Source organism: Gallus gallus, chromosome 3 (genome assembly GCF_016699485.2).
Source record: "Gallus gallus isolate bGalGal1 chromosome 3, bGalGal1.mat.broiler.GRCg7b, whole genome shotgun sequence".
Classification (NCBI taxonomy): domain Eukaryota; kingdom Metazoa; phylum Chordata; class Aves; order Galliformes; family Phasianidae; genus Gallus; species Gallus gallus.
The window spans coordinates 24,795,056-24,822,400 of NC_052534.1; the positions used below are offsets into that span (position 1 = coordinate 24,795,056).

General features: G+C 35.7%; 1 protein-coding gene across 13 annotated transcripts in view; it reads right to left on the reverse strand.

Moving 5' to 3' along the window:
* THADA (THADA, armadillo repeat containing) overlaps positions 1 to 27,345 on the reverse strand; it is a 213,404-nt gene that overhangs the window by 122,421 nt on the left and 63,638 nt on the right. For all 13 annotated transcript variants that reach the window (XR_006938649.1, XR_003074216.3, XR_005858082.2 and 10 more), the window contains 20 exons: positions 27,075 to 27,205; positions 25,320 to 25,468; positions 25,119 to 25,151; positions 24,159 to 24,207; positions 23,043 to 23,233; positions 22,396 to 22,490; positions 21,893 to 22,113; positions 20,785 to 21,476; positions 19,972 to 20,123; positions 19,658 to 19,813; positions 18,810 to 18,932; positions 18,066 to 18,189; positions 16,638 to 16,786; positions 15,560 to 15,770; positions 14,054 to 14,189; positions 13,230 to 13,366; positions 12,684 to 12,842; positions 11,336 to 11,493; positions 7,775 to 7,884; positions 199 to 331 (listed from right to left, as the gene is read on the reverse strand). Coding sequence is in view for 10 of the 13 variants with exons in the window: in XM_040697059.2 (XP_040552993.1) it covers positions 199 to 331; positions 7,775 to 7,884; positions 11,336 to 11,493; positions 12,684 to 12,842; positions 13,230 to 13,366; positions 14,054 to 14,189; positions 15,560 to 15,770; positions 16,638 to 16,786; positions 18,066 to 18,189; positions 18,810 to 18,932; positions 19,658 to 19,813; positions 19,972 to 20,123; positions 20,785 to 21,476; positions 21,893 to 22,113; positions 22,396 to 22,490; positions 23,043 to 23,233; positions 24,159 to 24,207; positions 25,119 to 25,151; positions 25,320 to 25,468; positions 27,075 to 27,205 (3,309 nt within the window). In the remaining 3 variants the exon portion in view is untranslated. The remainder of the gene's footprint in view (positions 1 to 198; positions 332 to 7,774; positions 7,885 to 11,335; positions 11,494 to 12,683; positions 12,843 to 13,229; positions 13,367 to 14,053; positions 14,190 to 15,559; positions 15,771 to 16,637; positions 16,787 to 18,065; positions 18,190 to 18,809; positions 18,933 to 19,657; positions 19,814 to 19,971; positions 20,124 to 20,784; positions 21,477 to 21,892; positions 22,114 to 22,395; positions 22,491 to 23,042; positions 23,234 to 24,158; positions 24,208 to 25,118; positions 25,152 to 25,319; positions 25,469 to 27,074; positions 27,206 to 27,345) is intronic.

The window sequence follows — 27,345 nt, forward strand, 5'->3', positions numbered from 1 at the left end:
ATCGACATCAAGCCAAAAATCTGTGCTGTCTCAAGAGCACACAGAATTGCATAGCTGAATGGCATCAAACATGGTTTAATTACATTTGGCTTCTTGGTTGTGTAAAGGCTACCAAAGCCTGCAGAAAAAAAAAAAAAACACATTAACTGAAAAGGACCTTTAAAATCAAATCAAATCAGGTGTAATATCACTTGATACCTGTATGTAGAATGGAATTCCTGCACTACGTCTGGTTGCACATAACGTAGACGAAGGATCACAAGATTTGATTTCTTCTAAAACACAGCGTAGCCACTGCTCTGGCATCTTGCGCAGACTCTCACTGTTGCATCTACGTGAAACAAATAAAACACATAAAACAAACATAAGAAACTAGGACAGAGTGAGAGAATGGAATTAGTGACCTTAAGGCATAGTCCTACCATATTTGAACATCTTCAAGCATACACCCAATTTTTAAGAAATGAGACAAGCATAACATGGAATTCTGCATTTTTATTCTGCATTTTTCCAATGCTAGTACAAATTATATTAACCTTTCTTGTTAAGTGAAACTAGGAAAAGATATTTCACTGAACTCAGTCAAATATTTAAAGGACTCAGTCATTCAGCACTTGAACTATTCTCTTCTGCCAACACCTATTATCTTATTCTGGAGAAGAAAATGACACATACACATCAGATAGAATGTAGGAAGAGAAACTTCAACATTTTATATCCTTACTGTCACATCTGCAACCCTTACATTAACTAATACATACAATTGTATCTATAGCCACACAAATAAGACTGAAACCCCTCACAGTATGTATTATACAAATAGCCTTGAAACCTTCCGAGCCATAAAAGGAATAGAAAAACAAGACATACTGTTCCGTTTAAAATACTAAGTCAGACAAACATTTTGTAAAGCACCTGAATTACTCTCCTGTCACGAAATACTTCTCTTCTGCAGTTACAAAACTGCACGCTGCCTAAAAGCAAAGGACTTCCAAGGACAAGGAAAACTCAAGTCTAACTCAGTTCCTGGTTCTGCCCAATTTAGTGACATGTAATATATTCAGCATGAAAGACGAGCTCATTAATCTTACGTCAATGTTCCAAAAGAATCATTCATAGTTACGTAAATTAATGGGACACTGTTATTAAACAATTATCACACTACTTTGCCACGTGATTCAGAACAGATAATAACAATTAATCACTGAGGGCAATACAACTGCAATTATCTCAACTGCATAGGACTTGCCTAAAAATATAATCAGTAATTAAACTCATGATCAAGCAGCACGAACTTACAGTAAGGTCACAATCAAGCTTTCTACCTATTTGGCTGTGATAAAAAAAAGGACAGTAAAGCTTAAAATGCAGCAGGTACTAATGTAAAAACCAAAATTTAGTGCAAGATCTAGATCTTCCAATCTTCTACCTCCTTCTTTACCTGTATCTTATTACGCCTTTCTTCCCTCAGTGCCAAAATTTAGGTAGCCCAAACACTTGACACAGGACAGTAAATAATGGAGATTTTCATCTGCAGTGAAACCTTCCTTTCCTTCTTTTACAAAATAAACACAAAGTTAATAATGCTGAAAACAGGTCACAGACAGGGCCAGATAGCTCAGCAGAAGCCACAGCAGATTTTTTACTGTTTGGTAATTTCCTTAAGATTTCCATCACGTCTCTTACACTGCTGACAGGCCTTCTAATGACATCATCTCTCTAAAACATTTGCCAACATACGAAATATTAGTCCTGAAAGAAAGAGAAACATGGCTCGACATGGGTTATGTCAAACAACACAAGTGCATAGAAAGGTTCCTTGCTTTCCCAAGCCTGCGACAGAAGCAATCAAATGAATGCCTTCACCTGTATAACTAATGATCATCATTCTTTTCTTTTACTTTACTGCGTAAAAGCCGTTAGCTTCCCCGGCTACCATAAGCTCATGTTCTTTCCTCAGCTTTTGGATACACAAACAGGATGCAGTTCTAGGCTTAAGACCAAACAAAACCTCTAGTAAGTTTCTCTGAGGGTCTCTGCAGCTAGACTGTACTTCACAGTTCTCGTCATTCAAGTCATCACTTCCCACAAAACCTACTGTTTCTAATTACTGTGGCTGGTCCTACCTCCCCAGTTAAGCAGAATTTGAATGTTTAGTCATGCAAAGAATAGCGCTAAACTCTCTTCAGTATGTTATCTTAGTATTAAAACAAACAGCCCATGATACACATTCACATCTGCTGTGCTGCAGAAGAACACAGAATAAAGCACAATGGAAATATTTAAAAGTCCCTATGTAGCACATCGAATATTTTATAGTTAAGTAAACTGAGGGGCTTTTCCCCTTTCAGTTGAAGCATAAAGGGGAAAAAACACTGAAATCCAATAAACTTCAGACTTCCTTCAATGGTATCGCTTTGATCTCGCCACAAGTAATCCTACCTTGTTCAGCAACCCACAAAGGCCCAATTTTAAAAATATATATATTTTCAATTTTAACGTGAAAGTGTTATTGTTTTAAAGGTAAAAACATTGGAGACTATTGACTTTGCAATGGAGGAGACTACTCCCTTGAATTTGGCAGCTACGTCTCCTTATGGTCTGGCAAGAAGAATATTGACTCAAGAAGCAGGTGGCCTGAAATTTGAAGAATAATGAAGCTTTACAATGTAAAAATGGTAGTCACAAGCTCAAATATCATTTTCGAGAACAATTAACTTTTTTCTTTTGACCAGATCAAGCAAGTGATATTGCTAATTAAAATATTACACCGTAACTTGATATGTAAATTACTTAAGATGTAGTGCAGGAAAGTATTTTTCCACAAAATTCAGACTGTCTCTCTTCCGGTTATAACAATTTCATACGTGCCCAGAACAGTTTCTGTGGTCAGTTTTAATGAGGACAAAAAGCCTGGCAATTCAAAGTTAAAGCTAAACCCCTCTCCCCATTTTCTCCTATCCAAAATTAATGGTGTGTTAAGAACAAAGGGTCAATCTTGGATTTGGCTTTTCTGGATGCTAGTGGTTTGTGGCATAAACTTCACATACGGCCCAGCATTTTCTACAAGGGTATATCCAGAATTCAGGGTTTCCAATCACTGTAAACTATCCCTGTCTGGGGAAAAGGGAGTTTTTTTCACCATTTTTCTCATAATAGAGTTGTACTCTCATTCCATATACGTAACATAAAGCTAGTCTCCATAATACCCTTCTCAGACAAATAGACAAGAATAAGCTTCAGAAACACAACTGTGTAAACTATTGTAAAGAAAGCCTGCTTTTAAGAACAGCTCCTCTAAAATAATGAAGTCCTTCCACTTGCATCCTCCTTTTCATAGTACCTGCTGTAAATGAAATGAAATTTTTCAAGTGATAAAGCTGCTCTGATAAAGCTGCTGATCTGAGTAGCACTTTAGTCTAGCACTAATGCCACTGACAAGCTTGGATGACCTCAAAAACCTCAGATACAATATAATTACCATAGTCTCTCTCTGCCACCAAGCACATAGGAAAAGAAAGGGGGAAAAAATATGAATAGAGTTAAACATTTTAATGTTTTTGAACTGAACAGTGCCCTGATATTATAAGTTGTGTTTTTACATGCTGTACTTCATGGCCCTACAGGCAACACAGTAGATAAGAAAAGGTTTCCCCCCCCTCCCGCCCTCAGCAGACAAAAGTCCTGGGATTTTTGAACAACAATCCTACATTTTAGACTATTTTAGACTATTTCCTTCCCACCTCTATTTACGCTTTTGCTAAAAAGTTAGGAATAATTCTACTTCATCTCACTAGAAATTGAATTACTTTTAACTTTTCCAAGAAGTCTTCCCAGCAGTCTTTATCTTCCCAGAGCTGGGAAGATAAAAAGAGTTCCAGTCACTTCATAGCAACTGAATGAATCAGAACCAGAGCTTAAAACAGAGAATTTGGAATCTACCCCAGGTACCAGGAGTACCCAAGATCAGCAACTGACTGGATGCATACAAAAATTCCCCGCTGATACTGGATTAAACGTTTGTAAAATCAAAGCAAGATTCTACTTCAGTATTGTCTACTACAATACTTTATTTAACGCTCTTCACTTGTTGCATAAGACATAACTTTGATCACTGAGTTCAGTTTAAGCTCCATTTCTTTAATAATGATCCTCGATAAACACATTGCATTGTCTGACATCTCTTTTCCCATACCTTCCCTTTGCATTCTGTAACTTCAGCAAAGCAAAGCATTATAGCCATAACTCTGTCGCAATACAATTTTGTGATCTCCATGAAATCTTCACATTCTACTCGATCTCTCAGAAAAAGTTCACCAATTAGAATAAACACAAAACAAACAAACACCATTTATAATAAAGAAGTGGTTGGGGTCTCCACATGGGTTCTGTGAGACTCTAGTTTAAAGTAGATGTCAAAAGCCTTCCGGGATAGTTTCTCTACCTATCAGTTTACTGCACCAAATAAGCATTGATAATTGCTCAGGGTCAACTACAGAAAAATATTCTCAAAAAAGGACTGCTCATTTCACCAATATGAATGGTGCTTACTTTGTGATTGTATGATCTTCAAAAAGGTGCAGTCGCAGACAATATTGAGCAATATCCCACCAATAGGAGGACTATGAACAGGGAAGAGGAAGAATGGTAACCGACATGTTTTGAACAGATTCAACAATTTATACCAAAATGAATGTCAGATTCATTGCTCAAATTTGACCAATTTGATGATATTTATGAAATATCATAAAGCTCTTAAGAAATCTCCGTGGAGGGAAGATTTTTCTCTGACCAGCAACCCAGACAGGTCTGAACACCACTGCTCTGCCTAGAGGCTCTACTCTTGGTTTTTAGGGACTATAGAGGTAAAGATGGAAATATCCCAGAACATAGTTTTAAGCAAATGTTTGGCAACTGAAATAAAGCACCAAGTTTGCCTGCAGTCTCATCTAAAAGTACCGGAGATTTACCAGCATTTCTGCTACATTTTTCACTGGGTCTGAGGGAAATAATTACAAAGTGTCAAGGAGATTTCTATAACTCTTCAGCTCCGTTAAACAAAGTATCATGTTCAAGCTGTATATATGACTACAGGCTGCCCTAGAAAAAGTTTTCCTCCTCCAGTGTTCGCGTATGCAACAAATTCTGGTATCTACACTTCAAGACTGTCTATCAGCTATGTAGAGAGGTAAGCCAGTTCATATTTACCTGCCGAATGGAGTCTCACAGCTCCAAAACTGTAAGTGGAAAGACTCCAGGACACTCAACAGACCAACACAACTGCATTCCCTGCAAGACTTGACTCATCCATTATATTTTAGAGAAGAAGCTTCAGCCCAAATCCCCTGTATCCCAGGAGTACCAAACTAAGAATTACTAGCTATTCCAAAATCAGTCCTCTTTATTTTAAACACAAAGATTAGCCTTGAGACCGGTACTTCCTGGCAACTATCTATTTCATTGAAACAAATACATTTCCAAAGAGCTGCTGTCTCCTTCTTGCAAGCTGGATTTTTCCAAAGGAATATGTGCTCTATTTGAAATAAATGATTATAACTGTTATAATGCTAAGTAGCATGCATCATCAGAAGACTGTTTTGGAAAACTGTTAAGTCGGAAGAGGAAAATTACTGAAATCAGAAGCTTTTTTTTTTTTTTTTAATGACATATGTGGGGAGGTGGTTGAGTCAGCACGCCTGAATCTGTTTAAAAATCATTGGGATGCGGTGCTCAGGGACATGATTTAGCAGAGGGTTGTTAGAGTTCGGGTAGTATGGTTAGGTTGCAGTTGGAATGATGATCTTTAAGGTCTTCTCCAACCTGGGCAATTCTATGATTCCATGAATACTGCTTTAATAAATGACAGAGAAGCAGAGCTCTCTTAAGCTTTCCGTTTGATTGGTTTTCAGTGGATTTTTTTGTATGACTCTAATGTCCAGCCTCTATTCAATCCAACTGAAAGAATAAATCCTTAGAAACAAAAGTAGATCATAAAACACAAACATGTAATTTTTAAAACATCTATTGATAACATCTTTCATACTCTGCAGTTCTTTCTAGGCATTCCGTGCTGTTAACAGCTGACTTTGTTTGGAATGCCATATTCATTTAATAAACATTCACAGAAATGCTGCCTGACATGAAAACACCAGTTATTGGCAGAAGGCATTTTAGTTTGTCACTGCATATGTTAAGAGAAGACCAGTTTCTTAACTTGTTAATATTTCCTTACCTGAAGGTGTCTCTGACTCAGGGTTGGGGGGGAAGTTTCACATAAGAAACCAAGCTTAGCTAACAATATAGAAGTCTTAAATTATGTCTGAAGTCTGACATAAAAACACTGAAAAGAAGGAAATCATTTTGCTTTGCAATAGACTTGGAATATGAAAACTATGAAATGTCTCTTCTGTACTCTATTCAAAATAGATTCACTAATTGATGGGACAATACAGTCATTTCTCTAGAAAACTGACTAGATAACTGGGAATACCTCAACAGTTGTCCATTTCTCCTGACACTATCTCAGCAAATTATTTCTCACTCAGTGCAAGAGCTGCCCTCTCACTACACACAGTGCTGACAATGGAAAACACCTAAACCTGCAGCAATCTTAAATGGAAACAGCAAACAAGGGTGCCACTGCACAGTCGTATCAAATACTTCTTTTTCTATAACAGCACTACTAGCTAAGCAGCCACTCCACCAGCAAGTCCATACCAGAGTCCAACTGCTCATTTCTGTTTGGGAAACTGTCTTAGACACAGAGTGAAGCTGGCCAGGCAGCTGTTCCAGTGGGTATCACTGTTCCCATCCACAGACTTCTATTTAACTTTAAAATAACACAAAAAATAAAAACACAGCACACACACACCTCGCTACTGTCCTCTTTTTTCCCCCAATTTCAAAGAAAAAAACAAGTAACTAAATCAAAGGAGCCATGGCTCTAACTGGCTGACATGGTGCAAAAGGGGAACACCAGATACTTCACCTGATTGTGATGTTAAAATACATGTACTTCAAATGGAAAATTTTAATCAGTCTTTTCAAAAACTACGTTAAAAAACAAAAACCCACACAGTCATTAGAGATTCTGATTTGTCCTCTTAAAAAATGGACACAAGTATTATAAATCACAAAGAAATGTTACTAACGCATTCTAACAGAAGGAAAATAAGCAATATTTAATGGAAACTCCAGCACTCTTGCCTAGATCTCAGATCAGTTCTGCCCATTTTGTTCTTCTAGGAAAGTATTAAGTTACAGGGGAACTAAAAAAAAAAAAAAAAAAAGATTGTGTATCACATCTTGTGACGCACGGCCAGATAGTATTCCAAATGTCAGAATACACAACTCATCCAATGACAAGTAATAAAAGTTTCCAGGAAAGCATCTTGGCTGAAAACAAAATGTCTGGCATTCATTTTCATTAAGAACTTGGGAAAGAGGAGCTGGGGGAAGGAATTCTACACTCCTACTTTCCCCAGGAGCTTTTCGGAGTCATTCTGTAAACTAACACTCCAGAAATTTTTTTAAAAAAAAAAAAAAACAACCACAAAGCACAAAATGTCTCTATTTTCTTCCAATGCTGAAGCACTATTTCGAACCATATGTAATATTGTCCAAAAATGCCATGTAACTAAAGACATATCATGCCTATAACAAACTCAAAATCCACGTGATACCAACGATCTTCTTGAACAGTCAGCTTCAGGATTGATGACACAGTTTGGTGAAATTATTATATTAACAACCGAATAAGTTGCATATATTTTACCTCGAAAGTGTTTCTGTAAGTTGCACAAAGCCAGCGTACGCCAATTCAAAGGCACCCCTGTGCCTCGACTGCATCAGATGGTGTTTGAAGTAGTCTCCGATATTTTTGACCTTAAAAAAAACCAACAACAATAACAAAGTTACTTGGAATTATGAATAGACAGTTCATTTACATATACAAGATACTGCAGTTAAGAGCAGAAGTTCTTCCCCTGGTTGAACAGACCACTGGCAAAAGTAAAAAGCATGTAAAGAATAGCAATTAGTACGTTCAGTTCTTCAGATTAAAGGCATAGTGTCACGTCCTTAGAAGATCACCAAAAAAAATAGAGGACATAAAATTAGCTGCTTGTCCAAGAGGAGCACATTCAGGTTTTCAGAAAAGGACAATCCTGATTTTCAGAGGAAACAAATACAGAATCTTTGTTGGCCATCACTCCTAGCCTAAAATCCCAAAGAAAAGATCTACTACCCCGTAACAGCAGAAACAAATATTTACAAAAATTTATCTGAAAAGATATTCCAGTTTCTAAAGAATTGTACCAAAGGACACAAATATACCTTAGTGAGCTATTCTGAAGGTGCCTCAATTCTGCAAGAATGTCTGTGACTACTAGAAACAATTTTAAAACAAAAAAAGACATTATATATAGAGAGAGTAATGAGAGCTACATCTCAAAAAATGAAATTCCATGATTGAACTTTCACTGATAATTACTTTCTACAGCCTTATCAAGATAACCAAGCTTCTAATGCTGTTTGGAAGCTTACAATGCCACACAATCTCACTGTACACAAGACGATATGCTTCTTTATTCCAGAATAATGAGAATCATTAATTTCCATGCACTTAAAACAATAACATATTTCACTTTACTACACAAGATTTTCTTCAGGAATATTTTGTGAGCTCTTCAGAAAAGTTCTTCAAAACTTTTATATAAAACCAAATATTAAATCATTTCAAGTTTCCTATAAAGTTCTTCTTCTATTAGCTATAAGCTCAAATGCTTTAATAGTCTGACAAGTAATTAAGATGTCACAGGAGTTAATGCTGTATGTAGCGATAGTTTTCCAACCATTAATTCACTTTATCCAAACAATGAAAGTACAATGGTCTAAAAAAAAAATTAGAGATCAAATGTAGTACTTCCTGCAGCTAAATGCAGCCTAAGATAAACAATAATTGGAAATATCTACGGGGTTTCAGCTCTCTCACCTCAGATTAGGAGTAAGAGCCTTTTTTTCCAGAAGCAACTGACCCACAGACAACTGACCCACAACTCTCCAGCTGTATAAACAAAACCAAACCAAGAAAACCATACACATGGAAATCAAATCACTTTCCTGCTCCACCACCTTAATTATTTTTGGTATAGCATGGGATACTTTTTTCTGGTCACATAACTTTCAACTTACTACTTATATTTCTGAGCTTTTTGCAACAGCCACAGTGACCAGATTACATCAAACTGAACTCTGGTATATTCACTTTCATTCATGTGCTAGAGTTTGAAGAAAAAGAACTGCCACAACTCTTTTTGCCAAAAAAAAAAAAAAAAACAGACAGAGGAACTTGCCTCAGGATCCATGCTAACTATGCATTCCAAACTTAGAATATCCATGAGCATTTAAAGAGACAACATTTAACTGCTAGTCAGAGTAATGAAGAAATAAAGCCACAACTAGTTGGCTAGCACCATTATCTTCCAAGAAACACAGTTCTTATGTGACATTTCTTAACATGGACTGAAAGACATTCCATTTTCCTTTGTTTGCTCAAATAGGAAAAAAACAACCAAAAGAAAACATGCAAATTCAGTACTTATTACAATATTTAGGGTGAATAAATTGCAACAGTAACATTGATTCCGTAAGGTATAACTTCACACATTTACTGACCTAAACAAGGAGAAAAGTTCAATGCTAGGAAGGGAGGCTTTGCAACAGATTTTTCTCAACATTTACTTAGTCCCAATTCAAGGAAATAAGATCCAAAGTTTCTCTTAACTTCCACAGCTCCATATTCTTAAATCCCTACCTACAGAACTTCCAGTACTTACAGAACAAAGAAAAAGATGGACAACTGCAAAAGAAGGGTGTATGTGCATAACACATCAAAATCCAATTCCATTATTTTTCAGCACTGAAAAAATGCTTTGTGGAAGTTTAAAGCCGCAGAAGTTCTGGTACTGACATTTCTAGTGATTTATGATGAAATATTCTTTGTGTACAATAAGGTAAGGCCACTTACAAAAAGTGCAGTGAAAATGGCTATAACTTTCCCTATAATGTTAGTTATCCAAACAGCCAAACCGTACTTCCTTACCAACCTGAGGAAAAATTCAAACTGATTTCCTATCAAATAACGTTCTTCAAATTAGAACATAGATATTACTTTACAGGAAGGTGTCAGAAGCACAGAGACATCTATGATATCAGAAGATGTTTCTGCTAATGTCTGCTTTCTAAATAAAAATGGAAATACTACAGTAAGAGTTGACTCATGCTAAAATACCAATTCCTGTTTGACTTGGAGCAGAGTAAGGAACACAGAAGTAGAAACAGGTTATCAGCTCTTATCCACCTTCCAGACCTCTACAGCAATACAAGTAAAGCTGTAAACTAGCTAGGAGACAAGTAGGCCAGAGACAATGCAAGAATAAAGATACCAGCACTAGTCCCATGGCACTAGAACTACAATGTGAGATAACATAAGAAATTAGACCTGCAATTACACTGGTATTCATTTTAAGACAAACTCATAACATCTACTGAAAAACTATTCAGTTTCTATTGGAAAGAAAAGAAGTTAAAAAGTAGTATGCCTTGCATATTTCAGTCTTCCATGCAGACTGGTTTTGTCAAAATCATAAGGAAATGAAATGGCCATCAATTGAAAACAGAAATTTAATAAACATGGAATATTTCCCAAATAAATGCCTGTGGTAATCTAATTTCTTGTAAAGTACTTCACTCAACATGCTACAAGAGATCCAGATGGCATATTAACATTTCTGATGTATAAAATAAAAAACATTGGAGGAAAAAGAGTCACATTAAATTATCCACAATTCAAACATCCCATGCAGCATAAGGCTGTGACTAGTCAGCATATTTCTCTTTCAGAATTTTTGATTATGAAGTTTAGTTAATGAGCTTTATGAAAATACCAACATCTATAGCTTAAAATGCAACAAAAAACCTGTTTAAAAAATGAAGCCAGTTCATAAGATTTAACAACTCTAACATATAATTCACATGTGTATACGTATAAATATAAATCAGTTTTTATGAAAAGAATATGCATCCTATAAACAACCTAACAATAAGAACGAGTATTCCTTCAGTTTGTCTGCTATGTATAACTCCACTTACTTACTACTTTAAGCATTATGCCTCCTGCATACCACTGTATCAAAAATACCTTGTTAACCACATGCACGGCAATAAAAATATTTTTCATATTTAATATAGCTTCATTTAAAACGTTTGTTAAAATTGTCTGTTTTTCCCCCACTCAGAATATGAAGATTTTTTTTAATCAAAAGTATTTCCCTACCTGTTCTACAGTAATCAACCCATGTGAAGGTTCAGATGAAGCCTGTGTAGGCAGAAGCTTACACAGTGTCCCTAATAGCAGAGATACTTCCTTCATGCTTCTCCAGCAACACACGAGTACCATTTGAGCTGTGACATCACATATCTGACTTTCTTTACCTTAAAAATAAAAATCAAGAGATGTAATTGTCTGACTCCAAGTTCTCTAGCACAGACTTGTAATTTAGAATTAATTTAGCTTGATTCTTACAAAACATAATTCACTACGAAACAATTCAAAACTAGGTAGCACAAAAGATAATTTAGTTCTGTTGACCCCAGTTCAATTCTTGGAACTTTTTACCATGCTTAACTCTCTTTGGATATGAGAACAGTATACAACTTTACCACTATTTTAAAGAGTGGAAGTCTTTTGGTCAACATCAGCATTGCACTGCATATCAAACTATACAAACATCAACAGCTTTGTAGCTAGGCTCCAGTGAACTCTCATACCAATCATCAAACCATCACTAGATGTTATTTGTGGGTTTTTTTCCTTAAAAAAAAAAAAACTCAGATGCCCCCATACTCCCGGACCATACACATTTTAATGCAGCAGCGTCATCTAGTGGACATTATGCGAGTCTAACGTAATTTACAGACATTTTCATGAAACAAAACATGTGGCCCCCCAAAAAACTGTTTTATATGCAGGAAAAATACACGAGGAAACAAAGTTCAACTATTTGTTTCTAAGACTCCAAAACCTTGCATAAACTACTAGATTTTAAATGTACAGATATTTTGTAAATATATGCAGGCATGCAATAAATACACTAAATTTTGAAACGGAGACGTAAAGAGATAGAAAAACTGCACAGCTGCTATTCACTAAAACAGACAAATATTACCTAACATTTTATCCAGGGATAAGCCTTCAAAGAGAAGCTTCTGCTTATGTAATCCATGCAACAAAGTTTTATCGCATGAATATATTCCCCGCTAGCCTTGTGTACACTGGAGAGCAAAATCACACTAACACCTTTCAACAAGCAATGTGTTAAAGCGTTTCTTGACAGAAGAGGTGTTAAAGATTACCTGGCCAGTGAAGTTTGGGCAATAGAATCCAGGCCAATATCAAAACAACTCATTTACACATGTACTCTTAGAGAGATTAACCACAATCTCCCAGAAACATAGTGAATCAGTCTTTAGAACCATGCCCATGAATAACTAGCTTCTGACAAGTTTACTGAAGAAGTGAAACATTATATGGAAAATATAACTTCCAACTTTGATCACCCACGTAAAACGTCTGCTCTATAAAGAATAACTTGATTTAATTATTAATACAGTGTTTGATTTACCTCTCATTTCTGTGCAAATATTTTCCATGGGCTTGTGTTCAGCCAGCTTTTCAGACTGTATTTTGCAGTGTTCTTTCAACATTTTTGCTTGCATAAAATAATCATTTGTGTCCTGGGGCTGTATCTCTTTCAGAATCATATGCAGGCGATCAGCAGTTTCTACACATTAGACAAGAACATTTAAGCTGCTTGGACTTTCAGTTCTTCATACAAAGGTAATTTATTTCAAGTAAGTTAAAAAGGAAGGCCACTAGCAGTAAAATTTAAAACTACAGTGACTACGAAGACCAAGGAAGAAAGAAAATCAGACTACACAGACACCTGTTTTGAAACAGATGCAACAACACAATCCGCAGAGGCTTATCCCATTTAGTGCAGAAGACAGAAAACCTGTATCAAAACTTAAAAGAACAGCTTAAGATGAAGACATAAAATAGAAATTTGAAAGGGAATGGTGTAGGGAGTTGTTTCCTGAATTGCAATAAGAAATAAAGGCAACTTCAAGAGCTTCAGATTTTACAGAATTCTTTTTGTTTGTTTGCTTACCTGAATCAATATCCATTGGAATAAGACCCTCTGGTGATGAGCTTTGCACTACTGGAGATACTACAGCAGAGAGTTCATATGACATCAGAATGAGCCTTGCCACTATTTGCTTCCATTCAGTTACAAACATCAAGTTACTATTAAAAAAAAAGAAAAAAAAAAGGCAAGCAACATAAATATTAAAATAATTTTACATTTAAAGGAAAAAAAAAGACATTATAAATACATCTACAACTGTATTTGTGTGTACAATTAACAAATGTACAGTTAGAAGAGTGGCATGGTTAGGATGGTATTTCACAGGTTTATAGATAGAAAGATTATCATGGTGGAAAGAGACAACCAAAAATAAATGAAATGCTCAGCCATGTCCTAGGCTTGCAGTAGAAAACTGCAAAGGGAAGGATCTCAAGAAAGAGATCCTTCCCCAGTGGCAGTCAGCCCTTAAATGGGGTCTGAGAGAGGTGCAGCCAGGCTCCACCCCTTCCAGTCACACAGGTGAATTGCCTTCACCTGTGATCCCAGGGCTCATTCAGTGCTCACCTCAGGTGATCTATCAGAGGTTCAGGTGGTAACTCAACAGTTCCCATACATTGTGAAAACTACAAATAAGTTGTACAAGTCCTAAAACTGAGTTTTTAATACTTACAAAGAAATATACAACACCTAGCTAAACCATGGCAAAGTCAGTAAGAGTGCTAAAAGCCATCGGTACTTGAATTCATTACACATAACATTGCACGCTTTTATGTTCCAGTAAGCAGCTTTCCACTGTGCTTAATTAAGGAGTTACAACTTAGTATTTTGCAGTATGCTTTACTTACTTAAGAGGTAATTGCTGCAACGCTCCGTTTATACAGTGCACTCTCCCATACATTGGGAATGACGCTGCTGCTTGCAGTAGAGACTTTTTTGCTTGAAATATTTCTTCTTCAACATTCACCAACAAAAGCTTGATAACTAAAATTTTTAAAAATTACAGGTGTAAATTATACATACAAATACACACGGTATTTTCTGAGAAACAAACCTGCTTAGAAGAAATAGGAATAAAGGCTGCTTATAAAACAGTTCAAGGGAAAATGCAGAGAAATTTCTTTGTTTACACTCCTCACTCTTCTGTCCATTTAATAGTGCTTTTTGTCGGTTTTCAGTTACCTACACAATATGTTATATTCTATTTAGTCTGTCCAAATCAAACAGCAGAAGTGAAAAGCACAGCCACAGCCTATGCTGAAGTCAAGAGAGGTAACCTACCACATACTGAAAGTTAGACTTTGCCCACAGAAGCAGCTTAAAACAACAAACAGCTCAACAGAATATTAAATATCAGAAGCTTCCTGTTAAATATCTGAGTCTTTAATTAGCCACTGAAGCAGCTGCCCAGTTTGCAAGGGTACTTGTGCCAATTCTACTTACATTTATACCACGCAGGACATCAGTGTCACAATCAGAATGTAGAATGAATTACAGATCCAAATAATGAACTATAGATCACTAACAGAAGATACCCTCTAACAATGAGACATGGGATTACCCATACATTTCCTTCATTTATAGTAATCATAATGATGTCTCAAAAAACCATGGTTTCACTTCATATGAAGAAAATACTAACGAGCCAATAGAAAGTCTTACTAGAAAAGAAGCCACTAAGAGGACAAAAAAAGTGGTGAGTTTACTAAAAACTAGGTTCAGCATTTGATCACAAACAATGGAGCTTTCAGATTTTTAATTTCATTGCAAATTATTAAATCTGTAAGATATTTCTTTAATGAATTTGCCAGATCTGATAGATCTAGAGCTTTGCAGCTTTCACACAGAGGCACCAAACCAAAGAATATTCCACACGTGAACAAAGTGGAAATGTATACACAGGACTGCAAACCACTTGGAACAATGGTTCTGAGTGAACAGAGGTCCAAGAGTCAGCACTTCAAATGTCAAGTACTTAAACATGATACAGACAAACCACAACTGCCTTTGCTCTGAGTAAGTGAGCTTTCCGAGGAACAGAGGTTCCTTTCCAGCACTTTATGTACTCAGCTTCATCAAAGGAGTTGCCATGGTCTCAATGCCATTTTCTTTTTGACCAAAACAATAATGAAATCCACCTTCTGAGAACACGTGAAAGCTTCAACATGAATAGGACTTGATTAAGATCTTCATAAGGGTTTGTCTACTGAAACAGCAAAACGAAATATACTTCAAATCCTGTTAGAAATAAACACCTTCTACTCACTATGTCCATTATGCAATGTCTTGAAGAAAACCAGTAAGGTTTCAAATAAATACAAAAAAATACTGGTGATAATTTCCCTAAAATTTACCTGCTAAGATGTTCTTCTCCACTGTACCTACTGATGTGTCTTCATTCATCTGGGGGTTATGCTTAATCCATTTTCCTAAACAAATATGCTGTAGATCTTCATGATACGCTAAGAAGTTCAACAAATAGGAAGCAGTGACACAATCATACGGCTTGGTACTTGTGCTAAGATCCATTGCTGCTTGGAATAACAGATCTAGACTTTCAGAATCCTGAAAGAAACAATATTGCTCATTTTATTGAGCTCCCATATTGATTTAATTAAGCTAGTTAGCAACCTGACACCAGAGAACATGCTTTTCAACAGGTCTGCAGGTACACATTTTCTAGGAAACACTTATATTATACACAGATTGCCTTGCAGTCAAAACGTGAATTGTGTATGTATTCAAATGTATGTATACAATCACACACGCATTGAGGATGGGAATGCTCATTTATAAAGCAGCATTCAAACACAACAGACATCACAGGAAGATAGTTTTGATTTCAAAATAGCGTGCTTTGCCAACAGTCATCACAGAGAAGCATGGGTTACTGGGAATCAGTGTTTGCTCATCGGTACTTTTAAATTATAGAGTTTTTATAAAACAATCAGAAAAAACCAACATTATAAAGTGCAAAATCTGAGAGAAATCATAGACAATCAGAAAGTGAAATCTGAGACCAAATCAAAGAGGAATAGAAACATAGGGCTGAATTTTGTGAAATTCGTGAGTAACAAAGTCAAAATGCCTCAACCATTTGCAAGGGACATCGCAGCTAAGAAAAGAGTTTGCATTATCTGTTTATTTGATACCAGAGTATGCTCTTTCCCAGTATTAAAATGTGCTTAGTAAACAGTCTATAGCCATACCCAATGAACTGCCCATACTTTTTTTCATCTGTTAGCAAAACTAGCCTTCCTTAGGTAAGGGCTGAAGCTGTAAAAAAATATATAGAAAAAACTAGGTCTGAACACTACTGCACTCAGCTTGGACCAGCTTCTAATTTTCAAGAATTATTCAAGTACCTAACTCAATATAGAGCATTTATCTTTCATGAAATTACTCCCTTTAGTTTATTTTTAAGTTACGTACCTGTAAACTAAACACAACATCACGTAGCTTCATCAACAGCTCAAACGCTAGGACTTTTACTTCTTCAAAAGTACTTGCAAAACACTGAATCAAAGTTCGGACACGAGCAGAATTGATCTCCTGATCCAATCTAAAAACTTGCTCCTGGCCTGCTCAAAGAAATTGTTTTGCTGTAATTTTTTTCCAGAATAAGTATTATATTTACATTATATTTACATTTGATTTTGTTCTACTACTAGAAACACTAAAATGTAATTTTAGCTAGAGCATTATTTTAATACTAATGAGTATTTAAGATGGCTTGTTCGTTATTGAAGAAAAAGTTCCCACATCAAAAAGTTATTCTCAGTAATACAGAAAGTAACTCATTGCCAAAAACAGAATCTCACTTATTCAGCTTTCAAAATCATTTTCCTGGAATTTGGTAATACTAGCAAGAAATTCCTTTCAAAAAAAGATTTCAGACTTCTGCACGTTGTCACGATTTCTGGGGACTGACCTAATGCCAGAACGAAGCCAGAAGTTTTAAGACATAAACAAGCACACCATGCTGCAACAGGGAACACAACTGCAGCTAATCTCCTTTTTAAAAGTGTTGTTACACTCCTAAACCTTAAAGTTATTATGAACAACTCCCAGTACAATTTTCTGCTAAAAATCAAAAGCCACAACAGTATGCTACAAACTCATAATAATGAAGTTAGCATAACAATGATTTACAGAAGGTTTTAAGAAAAGAAGACCAACCAAGAAGGTCAATTCCTCTTCAAATCAAGTTTTAGATGTCTCATTCCTTTAAATAACAACTGAACACCAAAAATCTGCTTTAATGTTGATCATATGCTCCAGAGACAAGATTTAGGAAGATTTAGATACCAAGGCTCTAAGTAGTATTTCTTCAACTGAGGTTGCTGTAACTTTGTGGAAACTTTGAAATAACAGCAGCAGCAGTTCAGTTCAGCTATTCCTTATTTAAAATGTATCTCAAAGACATGAATTTTTTTTTCAGTTGACAGTTTTCATAGTCTCAATATTTTAAACAACATACTATTAACAAATTAGAATAGGTAAAGGAGGTGGACTTATTAAATACATTGAATCTTCTCCAAAATCTTTCTTAGTGACAAAAAAAAAAAAAAGAAAAAAAGCAGTGAAAAGTCTTGCCAGAAAATCCCTATTTAAGAAAGATATTCAACAGGCTATAGACATTTGTAATTACTTCAAAATTCCATTAGCTATTACAATGTACCATACTTTCTTTGGATAAAATGAAAGTGACAAAGTACTTAATTTCTATGGTCCTTTCCAAATATTTTACCTATTTTACTTTGACAGAAATTAACCAGCTCCCTTAAAAGAATCTTCAACACCTCCCATCCCCACACCTCATCAATTGCATTTATTTACAAATAGAAAGCAGTCTCTCACCTTTTTGAACAGAAAATATTTCAGCTACTGATCCTAAAATGCTTAGGGCAGAAAATCTGGTTGGGTGCGACGAACCAGGAAACAACGCCTCAAAAAGTCTGTCACATAAAGATGACAGGAAATCCTAAAGATCAAATAAGAGATTTTAGAACAGTTTATTTGCTGCCCTGCAAAAAGAAGTTTAAGTAATTTAGGACGTTCTGCTGTAAGTGTTACACAACAAAACCATGACCTTCCAGCTCCACCTGGAGGAACAGGAGGCCTACTTTTGTAGTATTGACAGATTTCTTATTTCCCAGAGCACACAAAGGAAGGGAGATCTTTAGTTTTAGTTTTCTTAAAGAGCTTCCTGTCCCCACTCCCACAGAGAGATCATGATTGCATCAAATCCTTAAAACGCAGTCTTTCCCCATTGCAGCTGTTTCAGGTCACTTAGCAATCCCTCAGAAAGTAACCTGGATTGCCTTTTGACAAAATGAAGTTTAAAGATACTGTCCAAATACTGAGAAGCCCTCAGTTCATGACAAAACACTACATTTAATCAAAATAAACTTGCACAAGTAGTGTTCGTACCGTTATACTTTAAACGACTCAATCCTTCTATACCACTGTGTTTCCTAATGCAGACATGACTTAACATACCCAGAGGTGTTTTCAAGAAAAATTAACTGACTTACAGAAACGCCTTCCTATCTTTTTGTCTACTACACCTCTAGCAATCTAACATAATTTATATTTACTTACTTGATATTTCTGCAAAATCCCCAAAGGATTCCTTTTAGGTGAGTCTTCAAATAACTCTTGCTTGGTTTTATTTTGCTCCCATTTATAAAGCACCTGAGAACTTTCTCGTATTCTACAAAATAACTTTAAGAACAAAATCAAAACACAGCAAAGGCAAGAGTCATTTACAGTTAAATAAGGGCTAATGAGATTTTCAGCTTAATTACTAGATCTTATTATTTGCAATTTTAAAAAAAAAAGTTCACATGCAGCACAACACAACTGATCCTTCACACGAAAAACAAGGTTTTTTGTTCTCCATTTCCCACTCCTTCCCATCCCTTTCCACCTCCAACACCTATTTCCATCCTGCTCAAGTTTACGCCCACTGTTCTTCTCCCACCTCTCAATTTTCCATGGAACGTAAGCTTCTGTTTAAAAAAACTCAATTAGCACACATAGATTTTTATAGCTTAACTAACCTCAGGACTGCTCTCTCACTTTCTACTCCATTTCTTCCAACACAAATTTTACAACTCATATTTCTCAGTCTGCTTCAGGCAAGTACGAATAGAGATGGGCTTCTGTTGTTTCTGCTAAGCCTATTCCATCCCACTCCCATCCAACACATTCTTTGTATACATATGCTTTCCTTATCCTATCCACACTGTGCTACTACATTACCATTCACAATTAGTTACCATGTCTATTGCTTAATTTTTTAAGTTATCCTTGTCTGTCATTCTGTTGTATATAAAACAGACCTATCTTAAGAGTTTCTTCTTTCATTTAAGCAACTTCCTAACATAGTAGAAAAAAGAGAAATGATATATAATTAGAACAATAAGCACATTAAACATTTTGTTTACCTTTCTCAGCAAAGAACATATCTGTTGCCTTACTGAAGGAGACTGGCTGTTCAAATTGTATGTAATGAAAAATAAAATTAATTGCATTTCTTCCACAGACACAATTTCTGTACTACGATGAGTTTCACAAAGCAAACCCAAAGCATCGATGCAAACCTGAAAGACATTTAGATGTTAAATATAAAAGAGTTATAGACACCTATGATGGTACCTTTTGTTTTAAAAGAATACTGACTTATCTAAGCAATTCCTCTAATTTTCTAAGCAAATCATCTGATGTCTAAATATAAAAATAGAAACAATTGTCCCTCTACCTGATTGTGCTGATGGACTAGACCCTGTTTTATAGATTCAGTGGATACAAGACCCCTGCTCATAATATTGGAAAGCTCCAGGTGTCCATGAGCCCTGGCTGTTCTTAGGCATGCCATCAGGGCTCCAAGAGCTCCTCTGGTACTCCAAGAGCCTAAAGAAAATGAAATACAGTCATAATTATAGTCTAATTAACACCGTGAACAAAGCACTAACTGCAGAGCTTGTCAGAAACTCCATATACCTCCAACTCATTAACCTATCTCCTCTTTTTCTCTATAAACCAAAGAAGTCCAAAAGACAGTCTATCATAGATTCAATTCATTCTAAATTGTCTAGAATCCAAAAGCCTCTTCACAAGTAAATCATACAGAAAAAACGACTTTGTGATATCTCAAAAGCCATTAACTGAGAATTACACTCAATTAGAACAAAACTACAAAAAAAATCATAAATCTCATATCCATATATTTGCAACAAAAAATTATCCCTAAAGCCCTGCTATTGGACAAGCCCATACAGGAAATAATGGGAGAACAGAAGAATAGGAAAAAAAAAAATACTGATTCTTAACAAAACTTGGCAGGTAAAGTGAAGAGTAAAGAACACACAACTAGAACACGGACTATTTTGCTCACAGCATGAAGATACTCAAGATTATTACAAATCCCGCCATGAAACACTGACAGCAATAAACAACCACCCAGATTTTTTTCTCCCAAATTCACTTTAACAGGAATTGAAAATCACTTTTCCAAGATTTTTTTTTTTTTTTTTTAAATCATTCGGATTACAAATATCATTTATTTTCTTACCAAGATTAGCATCTGCAGAAGCCTGAAGAATCCTAATCATGTAGCTCAGACTGTCAGGGCTACATCTGAGTAATTTTGGTAAATAGTAATCTATTATATATGTAGTTTGGTCATGGTTCCCTTCACACAGTATTTGAAGAAGAGGAGAAACCCAGACGTCATGCCACTGGTCAATCCAAGTGCTCTTCTGAGAACCTGAAGTAAACTGGACTTTGTGATTTGTAAACATGGTTTCCAAAAGATCACTAGCATAGGGTGCAAGAGACTGATCATTCATCACATTCAGTATTTGTACTGGAATTGATCTGTCCAACTGCAGTATATTTTCAGTGCCCAGACACTCCACAAGACAGGCAAGAGAAGCATATTTCCCTTTAACATGCCATTCCAAACTCAGTAAACGCCTGGTTAGCCTTGCAAAGAATGGGTCTGATTTTTCATCAGATGCAGCAATGATGGTTCGGTGTATCTGAAGAAGATTCCTGAATATCAGTTTGCTTTGGTGTCTAACAGCATCCAGAGGGTGTTCCCAGTGTGTGTAAACGTATTCCAGCAGCTTCCCAACCACCTCTGAATTCCCATTAAGTTTCACTTTTAGATTTGGTGAGTCTGGAATAAGGGCAGCTAGTGCTGAATTAGTCCAAATAGCAAGAATTCTAGACAAAGATGTTGCCATGCTGGATTCTTTTAACCTTTCCAAAAGAACAAACAAAGTCCATAAACATCATTTGTCACTTACATTGAAAATAAATACATAAATTATGTTTCAAAATAACTATTCATCACACTAGTTTACCTCACACTAAAACAGATAAAGAAATTCCACCCATTCATTGAAGAAAAAAAAAGTAATGTAAAAAGGTTTTGGATGTTTCAAACTATACATGCTTTTAACTGGTCACAACTAAAAACACCTAAATAGGTTGACAAGCCATTACAACTGCTATTTTGTAACTGAGAACAGAACTGAACCTCTGCACGCTAGTATTTCATAATATTATGTTACTGCACCCTTCTTCTAGAACCACAACATTTGCAAAAAAGCAAGTAGAAATTTAAACGCCCACCCAAAAATCATGAAACAATAAAAATCAAATTGCAGACTTACTCTGAACTCAGAGACAACAAGACTGATGCGATATCTAGTAATAGTTTCTCTCCATTTTCACCCATGCTGCCACTCTTCCAGTCCAGCATAGCCAGCGCTCCATGGCATAGGAAGAGAAGAACAGAGTCAGAGAGCTGCTCTGTGCACAGAGCCCCACAGTTATTCACAAACCATGCTGGCATGCCTGCAAGTTTCCTCGATCCACAGAGCAAGTCACTGACCTGTAAGAGCAAAATCAAGCCTGATACAGTGTCTTAGCATAGGAGAAAAAATAGTCTGTACACAAGCACAAATCCTGGAAGATCTGAAAGATTATTTGCATGTTTTTCTTACAAATTCAAAAACCTTATATCACTATTTGATACATATAGAGAATAAATGATTTAATTTCAAAAGGCCAACACAGAGGTTAGCATGTCCTGCTATCTGAATTAACAAAGCCTCTAAAACAACACTGGGAGGACTGATTAATGACATTACCTCTAGAGAAGATATATACTTACCAAGGAAGGTAATTCTTCAGCAGGTTCATACATAGCTTTAGTGAACAGAATAAAGGCCAGTCCTGAGGTAGTCTGAACAGTCTGTAGGAGTGTTTCTACATGGCAGAGAAAGGTATTTTAGTTAAAAGTGAAGTAAACATTGTGTGGCAGAACAGTGTATCAAAATTATTCTATTGGTATTGAATTTTCCAAGACTTATAGTTGCATATTCACAAGTCTGTAGTGTCAGTCTGTATAGCAACTACTGACAAAGTTTTACATGAGTGCAGTAGGAAGCTATTAATACCTTTCAACAGACAGAAAATACAGAACAGCCTGGTAAGAAAAAAGGACTGTAGCACAGCCTGCTTACATTTATAGAAATTTCTAATATAAAAACCACATATCTGTATAAGAAGCAAACCTGATTAGCTACAGTACAATAATTAACAGATCTGACTGCATAATTCATACAGAAATACACTTTGAGCTACAGGTCACAGCTCACAGGAAGTCCTACTACTGCTCCCCACTCCCATTAATCTTGACAGTTCAACCTCCATTCAAGCTATACAAGACAAGCTTTTCCACATACAAGTTGTGTTTACTGCAAAAAGAACAAGACCAATAAAATGAAAACACCTGCCTTTGAATGTTACTAAACTTACCATCCATTAGGAAGTCTGAGGAGCTTTTCAGTAAATTACACATACTTTGCCAAACAAAAGACTCATGATTTTTCCAAAGACTTCCCTGAATGTTTTCTTGCAATTTCTGTACAAGCATCATTGCAACTTTAATGGCCATCAATAAATCATGCATCAACCGAGTCTGAACAATGCGATTTCCATTATTACTTCTGGGGGAGGTGGAAAAAAAAAAATAAAGGTATGACAATATGCTCACAAAGATTAAACCAAAATCATTCATTACCATTCCCAGAAACTCACATTCCATCAACTTCAAAAAGAATTTATGGTAGAAACGAACTTATTGTTTGAGTTGACCAGATATGTAACTTGCAATAAACAAGAAGTACACACAAGGGCAAAATTTTAAAATGAAAATAAACACAGTGACAAACTCTGCTGCAGTTTCTGTAGGTTCCCATGACAAACTTTCATTCATTTGACTGCCTGAACAGAGCAGAAACTTAAGACTGACAGAACACAGTACTGGTCCCTTCTTATTTTATTGAAGAGTTCCCTCACGCACAGACTATATTTCTATCACTCAACATTCTTCTAATTTGAAGACAGACAACACGTAAACTTGTAACATACAAAACACTCTATTAAGCACCCTTATCCTCCAGGCACATGGTAAGAGACCACAGTAAGGGGGCTTTGCTTTATGTCATGCTGAAAAATATTGACTTGCATGACAAACAGAATATCAGTGCTGAATTAAACACTCATGAAAAGTAGAAGAGAATTACTCTACCTGAATTTTAATAAGTGTATTTATTAATTACAGTGTTCAGTCACAATTCAGATAGCAAAACCAAAACTCAAAGGCCTCCCTTAAAAGTAGTAGCTCCAACACAGTATCAGTGCCTTAAAGACTAACACTTTTCATTTTGTTTCTTTCCACTCATATATCATCATATTGCCACAAAAGAAAAGAAACTCATCAGCAGCTTTTTTTTAAATATATGTATCAGTGTAAACTAACATTCCCATCTGTCATCGACGCATGGCTATCAAAATGGTATTCCACATTAATTTATCATGCAAGAGTGAAATGAAAACAGGTAAAACACAGCTTATAATAAATTCACTTGCCTGTTTTCTTCCTGTATGTCAAGTAGCGCCTTTTGCAGAAACTGAAGAACTAATGAAAATAATTATGTGATAAATTTATCCAAAAAAGAAAATTAATTTATTTTTTATTACAATTATTAATTTATTATTATTATTTAATTTATTAATTAATTTAAAAGAGCAAAGCAATCACACATACAGAGTACACGCGATCACAACAAAAAGTTATCAGTATAGTGGTGTTTCTTCCACTCTACCAACAAATCAAACTGAAAATTCAGTGCAGTCCCAAAGAAGCAATGCTAAAACAAAATCTCACACTTGTTTTTAACAAACTGGAACAAAATTAGTTTCCAACCCATGCTGTCTAATCCAGAGTTAGAGCTCCTCAGCGAAAAGCTGAAATTTCCAAGAGTCAAAGATAGAGCAGCAATAAAAGGTCCATGGGAAGCTGTGAACTTTAGCTTGACATACCGTGACCTGGTATGCAAATATCACCTAGTTTACAGATAGAATCAGTATGGGACTGAACTGATGTGATTCAATAATAAGCTGTCTCACCAGCAGATCAGACTTGTGCAGAACTATTACCGAACAAAATTCTTGCCAAAGCAGATCAGGGCCTGCTATAGTCAAGACTAGATGTTAACAGTTCAGTGTAACCCTATTTAACTTCATGACAAGGCATAAGGTAGAGGCTACTTCATGTGAAGTAGTAATGACTCCAACAGATCCTTAAGATCCCACCCACTGCTACCTTTTCCGATTTGTATATGAGGATGCTCAGTAAAGCAAGACCGACTCCTGGAAATTAAAGGGACAAATCAAGGGGAAATCCTTGACAAATATACCATATAAAAGTACTTGTCATTAAAAATGAATTGTGGGGAAATCAGACATTTATGTCTGCCACAAATCCTTAACATGCAACTTTCCCCCAATTATCTAAAGTGAAAATTATTTTAATAAACACAATTTTACCTTCTTCAAACAGATTCGTAATACTTGCTCTACCTAGAGGAAAGAAAATACACTTTAACAAGTGAAAAAAAAGCTTTTTTTTTAACATAAAGATGTAAACACTATTATTATGCTACCATTGTCTTGGTTGTGCTACACCAAGACAAAGCAATGCTGAGCAAGTTAGAACAGAAGACAGTGTATTTGATATATTCATCATACCTAAGTTGAAGTCCTCCATACAAGAAGCAAGGTTGTCCAGTACTTTTCTGTACAAATATACATCTGTGGTTTTCAGTTCTTCTCTAAGGCAGCACACAAAGCTTTGTACAGCTAACGTCATAAACCATTCAGGAAGACCATTCAGTGAACTACAACAATAAGAAATAGCATCATCAGTTACCTCACACTGAGGTATTCATCAACAGCTGACTAAAGCCAGTGTCAGCTCTATCTCCCATAATATACAGACGTTGCTTCCAGCACTAGATCTCTTCTTAGAGTTTCAGCAAACACGAGGATACATTACACCTCTCACATTATACAATTGAGTCCTACAACAATTTTTTTTAAAAGCCAATAAAAATTAAGTTAAAACTTTTGAAGAATTCCTACCATGTTTACGACTGCTGCCCTTTTGGTTTCACATTAAGAAAACTATATCTTTACTATTCAAGATAAAGAGGAGAAAGATCTAAGAATGTCCAGACATGACTTCCTGTATTCCTTCTGGAATACAAAAAGGATTTTTCTTACCAATTGACATTTTTTCAAGATTTCCTTCAGAAATTATTTCAATGAGTCAATTCAGCAAAAAACTGGAAGGACAGCTTGCACTTGTACCTTTAACGTAATGTCTGTGCAAGGTTTAGATTATCCCTGCTTGTGAAATGTAAGTTAACGTACATCCCAATACTCTATACCTAGATTTCTAAGCCAAGTGTCCACAATTTCTATAGCATCATGATCTATATGAATATTTATCTTTAAAGATACACAACACTTAAGTTGGACCCAGATTTACTAACGCTTTATAGACTTCTAAGAAAACATGCAATTTGTGTGTATAACTTCTTTTCTTCTCCACCTAAATCTAGGAACTCCTTAACATTTTTGTTTACCCTTCAAAAAAATAAAAACTGAAGTAACCCTCCCTTTAGTCACACACCTAACAACTCTATGGCATTGTTTTCTGCTCAGACTTCCCAAGGTCTGTTCACAAAGTAACACTTCCAAAAGACACACAGACACTGATCTTAGATACATTTTGCCACAGTATGAAAAAACAGCAATAAAAACAGATGTACGCAGCTAGTTCTCCACTAGCACGAAACATCAGCTATCAAACATACTTTAAAATAGCCTCTTGTGTTCTAATTTTGAAGCTACAAAAGTCTGTCAGAACAGCGTGAAGCCCTGGCATTAAATGAAGTAGAAGATGGAAGCCCTGGAGGTCTTAGTGGAACAAATGTTTTCATGCACGGAAATGAAGACAGCTAAGCAATGCATTTTGAAAATATTAAGGCTGTCATAAATTACCTGAAGAAATACAACAGCAGCTTTGCAACAGAAAAGTAATCACAATAAAAGTAGGCATGAAAAAATACTGTTCAGTCAGGATTCCGCTGAACCATCTTCTCTTTTGTTTTCCAAGTTGATATTCTTTTAAAACAGATGTATTTTAAATTTCTATTCTACTGTTAAATTTTAAAATTCAAAGTGCTAATTATACACTCTTGTCTTTCAAGTAATGAAAGAGGATTACAATAATACTCCACTTTGAAGCTATTTATCCAACAATATATTGTATTATTTGCACTTTTTTTTTTAACTGAGGAAGAAAAAAGAGCACATATTCACATATGAATACAAAATATTTTCAGCAATAACAGCAATTTGGAGTACATGAAAAGTTACTGACTTCTAGGTAAGGAAAGCATTACAGAAGAGAAAAAAAGTTATGATCCAATTCTTTACCTTGCTAATACTTTTTTCAGGGGATTCTTCACATCCAGTGAAAAATACGTCTCTCCCAAGATCTCCAAACAAGCTTTAAGCATGGGATCACATGCAGAGTTTTGATCCATCGCCTTTACCAAAGGCATAATCTATAAACAAAAGAACCCTTGTTCAATAAAACAAACTCTGTACATGTCCTTATAATTAGAAGAGGTGGAATCCCCTCTCATTTGAGTATATGATGCAAACCTGTCCCTTCTTTAGCATACCCTGTTGAGATTCAGGTGTC